General features: G+C 44.4%; 1 protein-coding gene across 1 annotated transcript in view; it reads right to left on the bottom strand.

The window, feature by feature from the left end:
- Positions 1-211: 211 nt before the first annotated feature.
- LOC106891587 (neuron-specific protein family member 2) overlaps positions 212-14,620 on the bottom strand; it is a 36,992-nt gene continuing 22,583 nt past the window's right edge. The window contains exons 3-4 of the mRNA XM_014948238.1: positions 3,777-3,887; positions 212-2,196 (exon numbers count right to left, since the gene is read on the bottom strand). Coding sequence (XP_014803724.1) covers positions 2,005-2,196; positions 3,777-3,887 — 303 coding nt within the window. The 3' untranslated portion in view covers positions 212-2,004. The remainder of the gene's footprint in view (positions 2,197-3,776; positions 3,888-14,620) is intronic.

Here is a 14,620-nt window from a genome sequence, read left to right as displayed (position 1 = left end):
TTAACATGGAACATAGGGAATAAACCCTTTAAATTAAATTAAAGGGGAAAATAGCAACCTCTGAAAATGCCTCCTGAAAGCCAGAGTCACCTCAGCATCCACACAAAGGTGCAGCCACACTCATCAGCACCAGGCACACACACATGGCCATCCACCACCTCCCAGCCCACAGCACCAGGCGCCAAAAAAAAACAACCTGCCAGAGCCACAGTGACGCTCAGTCACATCTAGCTTTATTTTAATCCCGTCAGAAAAGTTCAAGAATTACACCAAAAAATACTTCAGTCTCTGCTACCTACTGACAAAAAATACACCACAAAATTATAAACTGTTCAGTGGTTTGCTGGAGTTTTGATTGTTGGTGGAGGGGGCGGTTTGTACATTTTGAGTGAGAAATGAATTTACAGGTGGAAGGGGAAGGAAGGATAGGAAATCAGACAATGGCATTTGGCACTACATTTTTAGCTACACTATACAGTTATTTATCATGATGCCTGTTAGGACTGAGGAGTTCTGCCCTCATTTACACCCTCTAGAGTCTATGTATGCGAAATGGAGGACAAAACTGCCCAATGCGGGGGAAGAAGGGGCCAGTTCCTAATTTCCATCCCAGTCTAGCCACAAATCTGAAAAAGCAGCCTTAGTCAGATGTGAACCTTGCAGTCCCTGTGCACTCTGCTCCTGCTGCTCGGTCTCACCCTGCCCACACTACGAGGAGCAGAGCTGCTTTGCAGCAAGGGCTTGCAGCTCTGAAAAAAGAGAATCCTTTTTTTTTACATTTTAAATCCCACCAGCCTGCACTAATTGCACATACCATTTGTGGGGAGAGGATGTTTTACATTGGCCAGGACTGGATTAAGCTTGGGGTCTGGTCTGTGTTTGCAAGCGGAGATTTGATGGGACCCTTGTACTCTGAGAGCATGCTATGGCCATCCCTCTCTAATTACCTAGAATGACATTAAATACTGAAGTATCTGAAGCTGAAGGAGGGAAGCAGGAGCATCCCATTTCATGGGTGAGGGAAAATTAGGGGCTGAAAAGTTAGAGCCTCAATACTGTTCTATACTATGCCCACTCTTGAGAGGCTCCTCAACTCATAATGGCATTTCTTTGACTCTTGGTGACCCTCAGGAAAGAGGTCCCCACAGGATGAAGCCTCATGTAAATTGCCAAAGGTCATGCAGGAAATCTTTGCCAGAAGCAGAAGTAAAGCCCTGAACTCCCAACTCCTAGCCCTGTGCTCAGAACAGCCATGAGTTCACTGTAGCAAAGGCTGCCTGCTTCCATCCTGCTCCATATCCAAATCACAACCAGGATTTCAGCCTCCAAGCCCAGCCAAAATCACCAGCACAGTGGCGGCTCATTACGAATGCCTAGATCTTTCTGGATCTACTCAGACCACTGCACGGGGGGGTGTGTGCATGTGTGTTAGCACATGCGTGTGCTTGAGGGAAGAGGGGATGCTTGTATTTCTCTATCAGCAAATGAACACTGATGCTAGATTCAATTTGACAGCAAAATATCCCCCCTTTGGCAAGCTGACCCACATCACAATGTCTTTGTGCCAGGTTCTTTCTACCTCCTCTCTCAAAAGGATTTCAGCTTGTTCCTTCACTGCATGTTAAGTCTCTGTCACAGGTTTCCACCAATGATAAAACTTCGTGGGATTCTCTTTGCTGCTTTTACCCTCTCTGGCTGTTTATCTAATTTGCTTTTTTTGTTTTTTAATTTCTTTTTCTAACAAATAGTTAAGCAATGATTTAAAAATATTTTTACATCGTAAGATACAGTCAACATCAAACATGCCTTTGTACAAGAGCTCGACTCGGTTACAAATCAACAAGAACAATGCACGAAAAGAAATAACCATTAAGATGACTCCTGCACTTGGGTTTTATTTATTCCCGTTGTGCTGTTAGCACAGCACCCTCAGCTAGAGCAATGCAGTATCGACACGGTGTTGTCCCCCCACCCTCCTACTTTGCCCATCACCACTCGTTAACTTTAATGACCTTCTGTCTTGGCAGCCTTGGCTTCGTGATTTACCGATCCTGAAGACATCCAGGGTGATACGGCCCGGGAGCTGGTCTGCTTGGCCATGCTGTAGTGGCTGATGACGGTGTAGAACCTGCCCCGGGAGTTGGAATCCTGTGCGGAGTAGTACGCATCCAGCGAGGCTGGGATGCACCGCTTGTGCTGGAGAGGGGAAGAAAGCAAGAGAGGTAAAGAGTGGTCCCATCCCCCTCAGGCTCTCGCTTTAAAAATCTCAGGGTTAGCTGTCTGCATGGATGACGTTTGACTCGGACTTGCTGCAGTGAGAGCATCTGCTGCGCAGCCCTGCCTGCCTGCCAGCACCACGGGAACGCACAAAGTTTAGAGTCAGGCAGCAGCCTTCAAAACCTGTTGCTATTGGCAACCCTGGCTGCAGGCTGACTTCATCCCTGGATGGGAAACGGGGACTGTAAAATGAAGGTCTGACTGGTTCGGTACGTTACTGGTGCGCACAGAGACCAGGCCCCTTGGTGGATCCGGGCAGGGCTGGCTGAGCAGCTCCTGGAAACGTGCTGGGCTGAAAGCTCTGTAGAGTGAAGTCCAGAATTAATCCTCAGACAAGCAGAGGACAGGCAGAGGCAGAGTAAGCTGCTTACGTGCTGCCTGTTACAGCGTGTTATCTCTGACCTCTAGGATGACCACCTTGGTCGGGGATGGAAGGAAGGGTAGCCCAAGTGGCCAGCCCTTGTCAGAGCTCCTTGTCCCTGCAGACACTGCCCAGGCATCCCCGCTGTGCCAGGGCAGATACTTGTGTGCTAAGAACTGCACAGATAAAACAACTTGCTTTGCAACAGCTGTAAAAGAGCAATCAAACGGTAACAAATGTCAAACTGGTTGGTATTCATTGGAGTACCACTGATGAAGGACACAAGGGGCCCCAGGTATAATTATTAAATTATGAGATACCCCAACTCCCAGTTTAATGTGACTAGCTGAAATCTGAGTCCAAAACCTTTAATCTTTTCAGATGTTCAGCTCTGGATCTGATTCTGAAATTCATGACTCCATCCTAACTTCATTTTTATATAGCCTAAGAGAATAATTCACAATGACTAATACACCAACATCCTTACTTTATTTTCCAGCCCACAGACTATCCGCAGTGTGGTCAATACTCCTGTGAGTTTATGAGTTTATTCACAGTAAGAAGTCGGTGAACTATTTCACAAACTTTTTTTTTTTTAAAGATCCCAACAGAGATCTTTAAAACAGAGCAAATAGTGCTCTGTGAACATTCAATACAAAATCACTGGACAGCAGCGTTTTAGCAATTAAGTTACATGGTTTTGTTCTTGAGAGAGGCTCAAAAGCACCTAAAAATTAACTAGATGGGCAAATTCGGGCTTCTTTCACAAAGGACACATGTGCCAGCACTCTGGGAGTTTGCTTTGCACTAAAATGTATGCCAGTAAACCTCAGTCACTTGAACGTGTGGGAAGCAAATGTGGGATTCCAGCTGCAATAAATCCATTCACAAATATGACGGATTGTTCCTGAACATCTGTCTGTAGTGTTCACCAAATGCTAATCCCAACAATTACAGAGTAACAGTAGCTGATGGAGGCAGATGCAAGTCCACATTTCCCATAACGCTTTTCCCATTTCAACACATTCTTGCCAAATGTTCTGTTTGGCCTGGTCAAAAAAGCAGACTAGACTGTAACCATGTAGTCAATTAGAGTCTATCATTATCTCAGGCAATTCATCCATCTGAAGTTTCTTACCTTATAAACAAATCCATCTGGGCAACTGTGGTCATAAGTAAAGGCTTTGTATACCACAAGAAACACTATGCAGGCAAGGAATGCAAGAGCCAGACTTATGAGAATAGTGACCTACAAAAGAGGGATAATGTTACTCTACATATGTTAAAATGGCATACGAGCAACCTCATAATTAAATGACTTATAGTAACAGCCATGCTAACAGACTGCAGTCTTCACTCCACTGTGCAGTACTTAACTAAGCATGGTAATTGAATGAATGCTAGATCCAATAGCCCTGAGTTCTCACATCATTTCCATCCCCCCACAGACCTTCGGGAGTGCACATTCCTGTGTTTAACTCCTGCAAATGTATGGATTTTGCTGAGGCATGTGGTGTTCTCGGTGGCTTTGTGTTCCCATGCTCTCAGCTGTTCAACCAGCAGCATCATCTGCTGGCCCAGCAGGATCTACCAGCAGCCACAGTCCACATTCGAGGTCTAATCTGTGCAGAGAAACTGCCTTATAGCCACGGTGAGATCCTGCTTTTCTGATAGCAGAGGCGGGTGAGCAGGTAGGAAGAATGAAGCCTTTGTAGCAAACATCCCTTTGTACCTTCTGGGCGATGTGACAAGGCTAAATTGTGCCTTGCAGAAGGGAGGGCGGGAGAAAGGGAATCCTCCATTTACTGAAGCTGTAGAAGGAGAATACCCCAACCACTGACAAAGGCCAGCACGTAAAGCCTGCAGCATGTCCAAGAGCAGAACGTGGTACTGGAGATACCAGACACAATACCCTCTTTTGGACCCAATTACTCCCCCTCTCCTCATTCCCAAATAGCTTACTTTGCTGCACCATTCTGTTTCATCACTGTAGCTCCCTTCTCTCCAGCTCTTTCAGGTCCCTCATAAATTGTTCATTCAACAGCAAGTTTCCTGGCCCCATTCAGATGTCTGGACTGAGGCCCTGGTACTTGATTTTAGTTGAGCTGTGCCCTCTATAAGTACAGAGCAAGGGTCCCAAATGCACTCTTGTTCTCCCCTTCCCCAAAGACTTCTTGGTCCTAACTGGTAATTCAGCAAATGCAGCATAAAAGGCTATGAACTCCTGTGAACTCCTAAATTACAGCAACCCATCCTGTCAAGGCTGCTCTCACACACTGTTCTGGATTGGCATGAAAAAATATCATAATCCCTGGGGCTCCAGCGTTACCATGCAAACTAGAGTTCCTAACCAAATGAACTCACTTACGGAGATGATGGGGGTGGGCAGAGTGGTAGAAGAAACGTTCAAAGCTGTTGCATGGCCAGCAGCGTGGGCAGGGAGCAGCAGTGGCAGCTCCCCAGCTTGCTCTGGCTCACTGGGACTGGGCACCAGCATGGGAAAGGGGCTGCAATGTTCCTGCTAGCCTGTAAGAGCTCATGCTGAGGAAGTTCCTACAGCAAAAGTTAGAGGTCAGGCATGGGTTTACAGCAATCAGTGAGGCTTTTTCCTATCCACAACCTCAATCTGTTTGCTTCTGAATCCTATTTTCCCATCATGACACCAGAAGCTGTGCCTGAGGCTGCAAATTTTCCCTGGTCACATCAAAACCCATCCACTGAGAGAAGGCAGGACATGGCAAGGACTGTGCGCCAGCCCAGGCTAATGCCCCAGCTGCAGCCATGCTACCACCATACTATGCACATGCTCATCCTCCAAAACATGCCCCATCCTAATATCAGGGCTGCACCTACCTGTACTGAAGGCAACCATTATCATTCACTGCCCTAGCAAGGAAGAGCCACAAATTTTTCAGCTCTATCTAGTCATTCAGCTTCATCCACCCTTCCGTTACAGTTATGTCACAATCCTCTTTATTTTCTTGTATGAGTGCTCAAGGGAACTGAAGAGTAGGTACAGGTTGAAGTTTTCCTTAACTACAGTTTAGGAGACTGGTGATGGTAGACAGTGGTGAAATACAGAGATAATTCCTACAGTATAGTGGACAGGCTTGCCAGGAACAGCAATATTAGTTCATATTAGCAATAGAAGAGCAAGCTGGCCACTTGTCATAATTCATCAATATTATGTTATTAATATAACAATAATATTATATAATATTAGTAATTCTATATCAATGAAGATATACTAATTGCTTAATATTGGTTCACACTAAAGTTTGCCCCATTTCTCTCCTTTGGTCATTGCAGCAGCTGTAATTCTGAGACCGTGTATGATACATAATTCCTGCAGAGATTCAAAGGGGCCACTGTAATTGCTTGCAGTGCAGGAAAAGACTTCTCACCCTCATCAATCCTGCAGAAAGATGCACTGCCTGGTGAGATGTATTCCTACATCGCACACAGCACATTGGGACTATTACTCACAGAAGCTACAACAGCCCTGGCAATGCCACCTGCAACGCTGGAAGATCCTGAGCTACAATTTTGGCTGTTTTAAGACAAAAAGAAAAAGTGAAGGTAAATCTGCATGTGTGGTGTTAAATCTGACCCAACACATCCAGTTCAAAACTCAGCTGTGGAGGCTGTATCTAGCAGGGGAGATTTAGAAATTCATTGTTAAGTTAGAATATTTTGGAATAAAGTGTAAAAAGGTAGCAAGATTGGGGCTAACAGGCTGTTCCAGTGATGAACAGTTCATTGAAGCCCTGACCTGCCTTTTAGAATAACTGCTCATATTAACCTCCTCCTTGGTGCCCAATCTGCTGCACAAGGGGCCAATTAAGCAAAAGGCAGCTGCAGAGGGAGAAGCACTTACTGCTGAATCTCATCAGAGAACATATGTAAAAGAATCCTCGTGTGCTGAAAAAGTAGCTGGTAGAAAAGTACAATTGTATGAACTGCACTAGTCTCACCAAGAAAATACAGGGTCCACCTCCCCTCCATCAAAGCACACTTGCCTGCAAGCTCAAATAGAAATATTTCAGACCAGCTTCATGGAAGCCCATGGGCTCCCAAACCTGGGGAAGCCTGTCCCTTCTCATAGTGCTGAAGAGGAAGAAGTCTCAGTTGAATGCAAGTTTGCCATGATTTCTGCCCCAAAAAGAAATCTTGTTACACCTGAAAAAATGAAAATAAGTCACTTTGAAAAAGTCTAATCAAAATGAGAGACTTCGTGGATAAAGTATGCCAGTAGCCTCTACTTTTTCCAACAGGAAACCTGGGAAAAAAGACCCCTCTCCAAAAAGACGCATCACAACCCAGCTCTGGCAGGCCAATGTAGAAGAGCATTTCCTCCTGTAGAATAGGTGTTCATCAACTCTTCCCCATTTAAAGGGGAGCATCTTAGGCCTGGTACTTTCTCCAATAACAATTTAAGTAGTAATACAAAGATGACAACACCACAAGTCCTCTCTGAGGCTAGTTTGAAGACAAGATGTACACCTTGCTCTACCAAAGCCAATACTTAGAGGACAGCCCTGGCTAGAAATTCAAAGAATTAGAAATGCTCAGGTCTGCAGTTTGGTTGCTCTGCCCTGAATACAATGTTCAATGAAAAAAGAAATCTTGCTTGGGTTAAGCTGAAGGAACAAAGTTGTGCTCAGGGCAAAGGAAGAGACAAAGGGCAATGAAATTACATTGAATGCCATCTGGGAGTGCATGGAGCTTAACTCAGTAAGAAAGTACCTCTTGTTACTAAGCATTAAGAAGCTTTTCATCCTCTATCTTCCTTTAGTGAATACAGCCCTCATCATCAGAGCTTGCAAGAGATGCACACCAGCAGGACGCATCCATCCTGTGCTGTAATTCCTCCTGCACTAATGTCTACCTGGTTCCTTTCTCCCCCTCTGCATCCATGCTTTCTCCATCCCAGAGAGATCCGTCAGAGCTGACTGCACCCAGAGAAGAGGCTGTGAACGGGGAATATCCCTGGACAGTGGGATGTCTCCCTCACCCGGAATGACTCTGTGTCTGCCTTCCCCAAGAGTCGCCACCAAAGTTGCTTTAAAGGCTTCTCACTCTGAGACAGTTAAAAGGGCCAGGTTCTTCCTTTAGCCTTCAGAAAAAGAAAGAACCGAGCTGTCTGGAGTGAGAATGAATGTCCCTTCTTTCATTAAATCCCACGTACATGCACAGCCTATGGAAACGACCATTAGTAACGTGATTTGACTGCTTCCTTTCCTCTTGTCTGCCCACTGAGCCCCTAAAAATAATAAATTCCCCTCTGCTCTGTCGCTCTGCTCCAGCAAAGTGCTGACACCCAATTCATTACCTCCCAGGAGCAGGTCCCTCCGCTGAGCTCTCCCCTCCCTCCGGGGTGTAATTGAGCCCATTCTCACCTCCCTCCTGCCGTTTCATGCACTTGCAAAATTACAGCGTGACACAATATTACACATGATGATACATAGTGTAAAATTGCTCTGGGATAAAATGTCATGTAAGATGTTAAAACCCAGAGGAAAGGGAAGAAAAATCCACCCCAGGATGTTTTGCCACGCCAGAGCTAAGATCCACCTCACTAGCTATTCCAGAGCATACGAAGCTTCATTAACGTTCAAACACCAAAGAATCACAGAGCTGCAATACCTAATAAACCTCCACTTTTTTTTTATGATTAACATGAACCTTGGCAGTCTCTAAGCAATATAAACACTCACAGAGGGGAAATAAAATTTAGTGAGCAGATAAAACCTAGAAGTGCTGCAGGCATGAATCTGTCACGTGTGACTGCTCGAGTGGGTAAAAGAAAGGAAGAGGGGGATTTGCCCGCCCTTTCCCAAAAGTCTTACATGATTCCCAAAGGTTCCCTTAAGAGGGGAGTGTCTGCTGGAGTGGAGAAGAGAGAACATCGTTACTATACCAAAAAAACTCCCCATCCTCCACAAAACACGGAAAGAGGCCCTTAGCATCCCTGAAAGATGATGTCAGCCTCCCATCAACAGCAGCACTCTTGGCTTGGATCCTCCCCACCTTTCCCATTGAGGAAGCACATGTTGCCTTTTCACAACAGCACAGATAAAGAAACAGATATATCCTCATCAGGCAACAGGACATAAGTTGTCACTCGGTTTTGCTCCAGCGAGATGATATCTAATTGCAACGGTGTTCCAGTTAGCCTGGCTTTCATGCTGTCTATCGAAGTATCCATCTTACTCTCTGATTTCAACTGTGGCCCACGATTATTTTTTTTCATCAAAAATTCCCTTTCTCCCTCTCTAACTACAATGAAAAGCCTGATTTAAAAACAAACCAGAGAACAGTGCCGCATTCAAACACGGCATTCTTTGATTAGCTTTTTCCATTGCAAGGTTTCTACATTTTATCCCTTATTGAATACCTTGGAAGAAAATTTCTGGTTTATGCCCTTAGCTTTCAGAGAGGGTGTGCACCCTTCACTCCCCATGGAAGCCAACAAGAGCAAGGAGCTGCTGGTCCCTCCACAAATCAAGCCTTAGGGGCTCTGATGGCAATACTGATAACCCGCTGAGCTACAGAGCCTGCAGGTATCTACACACCAGCGTTGGGCTGGTACCAACTGTCACACAAACCAGTGAGGTATTTCGGTGCCTTAGCGCCCTGGGAAACCTGAACTCTGGAAATACCTGGGAGAAAAAGGAAGCGGAGAAAGGCAGATGCTGAAGAGAGGTTGATGGGAATTGTACTGCACAGAGACATTCATAAGGAAGGATTTTCAGGCAGTGTAGGTGGGGGAAGGGTCTGTCAGCAGATGGCAGTTCCCCCAAATTTATGCACTGTTTGAACTGAGTTGACAAATATTATTTTTCCCAGTGGGGACGGGATGCAGACGGCTCTCTATTAGTATTCAGCATCCAACCTGTGCTGGTGAGTTGTGGGGGGTGTGGTTTTGTTCCCTTAAGCCACATATTACTTGCATTAGCAGCTGGAGGAACATAACTTATAATCATGGCCCTGGCATCAGAGCTTGTCATTCCACCTTTATGTTTTGTTCACAGGTTCCACTGATGGTGTCACACGCTGCAAGGACTCAGTACAAAAATGGTAAAAAAAAAAATAAAATTGGGTAGGGAGAGAAAATAACATGGGCATTCAAATGTAAGCCACCTCCCACTGAAACAGAGAAGGCGGCATCTTGCAAAACCGTGAAGCAACACCTTTTGAAGAAGAAAAGGGTTGTTTTTCCTAACCCAAACCACCATTAATCTACAAAATTAATCACAATTAATCTAACATTTATTCTGCACAATATGGTAAGCAGAAGGAGCTCAGTAAGATTCCAAAAAAGATGAGACATTCATATGGAGATCCTCCACATGGCTTGAAGTAGGGCTTAATAAAACAAAAGGCACAGCCCTCTCTTCCCTCTCTGAGTTCTCGTATTTGATGGCATGAACCAGTCATTTAGACCCACACCCACAAAGACAGTCCAGTGTCTAAATATCCTTTAGTTTCCTACAGGACAGTAGAATCAGTAGGCACCTTCTGTAGGCTCAGGTGTCCAGAGAGGTAAGAAATTGTCCATTTTGGATTTTCAACACATTGCTCTGACACATCTGCCTCTGGATCACTAAACTAGGTTTCTAAATGAACTGGTCAGCCGGTCTGGTGCAGCACTGCAATCCTTATGCTCCACTACTAAAGCTCAAACCCATCACTGTTCATATTCAGGCAGCAGCCTGCTGTCTAAAATTCATTTGGAAAATCACTGTGCTGCCCTTTCTTTGGGAGGAAAACAGCTGCATTCAGTCCAGCTTTGGAGGAACTCAGCAAGTACCCCCTGCTGTTTGCGGATCAGGCATAAGCCTCAGGTGCATTTGAAACCACCCTCCATTTGGCACCTAAGCACAGCAGTTCTCAGGATGCAAACAGATGATGTGATCTCTATCAATCGGCCAAAGAAAACAGCGCAGAATCTCTCTTCCATGCTCATGCAACCCTTGTGAGAGGCTAGCAAGCCTCAGCGTGGGTGGCTACTTCTTAGATATCAAGCATGATTTTTTTTCTAAACCTGGCAAATAAATGGTTGACTCTGGACATCCTTCCCACTGCTGAGAGCATGTGATATATATACTTATATAAGCTCAAAATAAGAGTACAGCCAAGACGATGCCACAACCAGGAAAAGCATTGCTGTCTATAGAAAAACCAGCCAAACAAGCAGCACCCAGAGAACAGTTAATGCTCTCACAGTATAGAATTATGTGTCACTGTGAAGGAGATCAGTTTAATTCCTAGGTAAAGATCATTTACCATGGAAAAATACCTACAAAATTCTGCACAGTCTTCCTAGTCTTAGCAGCTGCAATGTGACTAAGGGACCTCAGAAGCCAGATGCCTCTGTCCGTTCTGCACTGCAGTCTCACCCTCCTCGTGCTCAAGTTTGTCAGGAAAGGATGTCACTGCCAGTGTCACGTCTGGTTCTCAAAGGTACCTTCAGTGCTGCTGGGTATTGGGAAAATCTGTGACCTTTAATAGGCAATTCAGTTGAAGAAATTCTCTTGGTTTTACTTTTCTCTTTGTAAAAGAAGAAAGACTCCGAATGAGGTAAAATTTGTCACAAACAAAATTGGCAGAAATCCTGTTTTTTCCCTTCATCCCATAATTTCTTCCAGCTGATAATTATACATAAAATTGACAACATTAGATCTCAACATGAAAACTACAGCTGAAGTGAAAGACTCAGGAGCACTTCCCAGCTCCTGGATCCAGCTGTCTATCCTGGCTGCCTCCCACCTGTATGCTAGGATGAAATCCAAGTGTGAACCACACCATCACTTGAATCCAGATGACTATTGTTAGACAATTCAGGCATGTAGACAGGGAGGAAGCCACAGGCTGACAGGACACTCAGCTGGATCCACCAGGGGGATAATGAATCTGGAATACACCCCAAGAAGAGCTGCTCCCATGACCCTGTTACACAGCCTGATCCATTCTGCTGGTAAAAATGATTTGGCTGCACTTCTTCAAAAATGGCATTTCACTCCCAATTTTTAAAAAAAGTCTTTTTGTAGCAAGTTGCTGATTTTGCTGATTTTATGGCAACAGCTTAGCCTCTGGAATTTTGAAGGCTAACTGAAAAAAAAAGTGACACAATTGGGTCTTCATATTTGTTTGTTATTGTTCAAGATGATGTAGGATTTGTCCTCTATTATTACAGCACAGCTTTATTCCAGACAGTGTCCAGATTCTTAAGTAGCATATCTTAGGAGATGCCTTGTAAGAGGGAAATGTCTTTAGTCATGTATCTAAATCTTCAGAGTTATGGGAAAATACTACTTAGTGCTGCATGGCTTCTTAGATGAAGCTTAAGGGTTGGGTTTTTTTGTCTTTTATCTTATAATTCATAACCATTAACCAATTTGGCCTGAATTATTCTAAGAACACCGAACACCATCCATGAGGATGGTATCATCTTGGGGTCCAAAACCATCTCACAGCTGCTCCACTATTTTATGGATTCCTTTCAGCCCACACAGCCCAGCAATCAAAGTCCAAAAGCCTCACAGAGTAGAGGCTACCCTAAAGCCTCAAAGGTATCCCCTTGAACCAGCTCTAGCTGTCTCTGAGCCCGTTTGCTACCCCAGCCATGTCCCCATTGGCTCTACCCATCTCCGCACACAACACTCACCATGTCTACACCAGAGAACCCCTCCAAGTTTGCAAATCTTAAAAAGAAACATCTACCTTTTGAGATAACTATGTACCCACCAGCAATTCCTCTGCTCTGCGCCTTGTAATACTGTGAGTGCAGCACAAGTGTGGAACAAGAACACCGTGTTTCTAAGCAATTTGTCAAATAATTAAATTATGCACACAATAACTAGCTGGCTCAATTATATTAGCCAGTCTCCATCATGTAATATAATTTCTAGTGGCTGTTTAGGCACTAATAGCCTCAGATCTTTTTAACTGTGTCTGGTGCCAGCTGCGGTCTGCATGACGTCTTTCTGTGCCAAGTCAAATCCCTTGAATGGAAAATTCATGGCTCGGTTTCCAAGCCCCCGCTCCTTATGGATGGAAGTTCTGAAATGCCATTTCAATAAGGATGCTTCCACCATTGAATATTAGTGACTTTCCACATCGGTAAATTTGCATTTTCTTTTCTGCCATTTAATGCCATAAAAAATATCCCTCATCAGAACAGGCTGGTATATTGAGATGCTACCAATATTGTTTCTAGGAACATCAAATACATGGCCTTTTTGGCAGACCATACAGGTATTTAAAGGTCTTTTTCCCCTCCTCCTACAAGGATATTTTCTTCTTTTTTTCAACTGTCATTTCCTCCTTATTTCTGTGACTCTCCTACCTTCAAAAGAAAAGAAGCAAACAATTAATCAAAATCCCCAAATTAAACCAGTGGGGTGACTCAGGAAAACTGCTTATAAAGGTGCTTTTCTTCCCAAATCTGTGGTCCTAATAACACCTGACATACCATTTCATGAGCCAAGCAGTGCTGGAAGAGGCTTCTTTCCAGATCACTAATCTGAGATGGTTTTTCAATTAGTGGGATTGCAGCAGACAGATACATCATCTCAACAGCTAACCCTTCATCAGTGACATGCTGCAATTTCCCATCGCATCGTGCAAAGCCTTGGCTGTGACATTTCCTCTGGCCACTTCACGTGGAACATGACAACGGATGCCTCAGCTCATCAAGGGCCCTTTTTAAATGCATTAACAGGAATACAAGATAAATCAAGTAATCAATAAAATGTCTCCTTGCCTACCCTTTGCCTGCCAAGGCTCAACCTCTGAAGTCTCATACATGCAAAATCTTCCCCTCTCCCTGCTTTTCTCACATTGGATTTGTTGGAGGAAAAGCATCAGGAGCCCTGAGTGAGAACGGGTTCAGGGATTAGCACACGACAACAGACCTGGGAAATGCAGACCTTGTTCCCTGCTCTGTTACTGGCTTTCTTTGACACCCAACACACTCTCAGGTCCAGCTCCACAGCCTGTCCCCCACTGGTACTCACAGACACCCCAGCAAGATCCACCTGAAGTTGCAAGCACATATGTCACCAAAAGTTTGGCCTTTTCTGGTCCCGTGTGTGCAAAAGTACCCAAGCACCAATACCATTCCATGGCCAAGGATCAGGCTGGTTCTAGGGAAAAGCTGAGGTCTGTCTGCTTTATGAAATGACCTTCTTCCACAGGCAGGGCAATTTTCAAAGCAAACCTTTCAGACTTGAGTATCCATGTACTGGGCTAAGGCACAGAATGGTATCCCTCCAGGCAAGTTCTCTTGCGTATTTGCCTCTTCCATCACTTTCTTATATTTTGATTTTACATGTGACACTACCATTTTCCTCATTAGCCATCAGCAACAAAAGACTGGATTTAAAAATGCCCAGAACAGTTTAAGCTCTTTATGTGCCAGGGCAGAAGATAAGTTTCCCCTGCCACTTCCAAGTCCCATGGACTTCTTAGATAAAATGAAATCAAAGGTCAAGCACTCTTGTCGAATCGAAGGCTCAGTGCACTCTTGTGGCTAAAAAAAAATAATAATCAATTGGAAGCTCACTCCTTCAAGAAGGTCAACATATTCACATGCATTTCAGCATCTATGTCTACCATCAGAGGTCAGGAAATAAGGCTGGTAATGTGACAGCATTCACGGTCCAGTACACCCATTTCTTTTAAGAAACTTACTCTTATTACATGGGTGCTTCATACAAGGACAAAGTGAGAACTTGGCCAGCAAAGTGTCCCCTGGGTAAGTTATGAATTAAAAGCCTTTCCATTTTAAATTAGAAATGTGAAGCTTTATTGCTGCAAATGACTTACAAAAGCTACTCTTTTAAAAACAAACAACAAAAATGAATAATCTAGCTGATTATGATGCCTTCAAAGGCATGAGGCCAGTTCCATTAGCTGTGGATCTGACCCAACAGGCTTAATACATCTGCAAGTACTAACAAGAGGGAGCTCAGGTCT

Source organism: Calidris pugnax, unplaced genomic scaffold (assembly GCF_001431845.1).
Source record: "Calidris pugnax isolate Ruff unplaced genomic scaffold, ASM143184v1 scaffold27, whole genome shotgun sequence".
Taxonomy (NCBI): Eukaryota; Metazoa; Chordata; class Aves; order Charadriiformes; family Scolopacidae; genus Calidris; species Calidris pugnax.
This window is presented reverse-complemented; position numbering and strand designations above follow the sequence as displayed.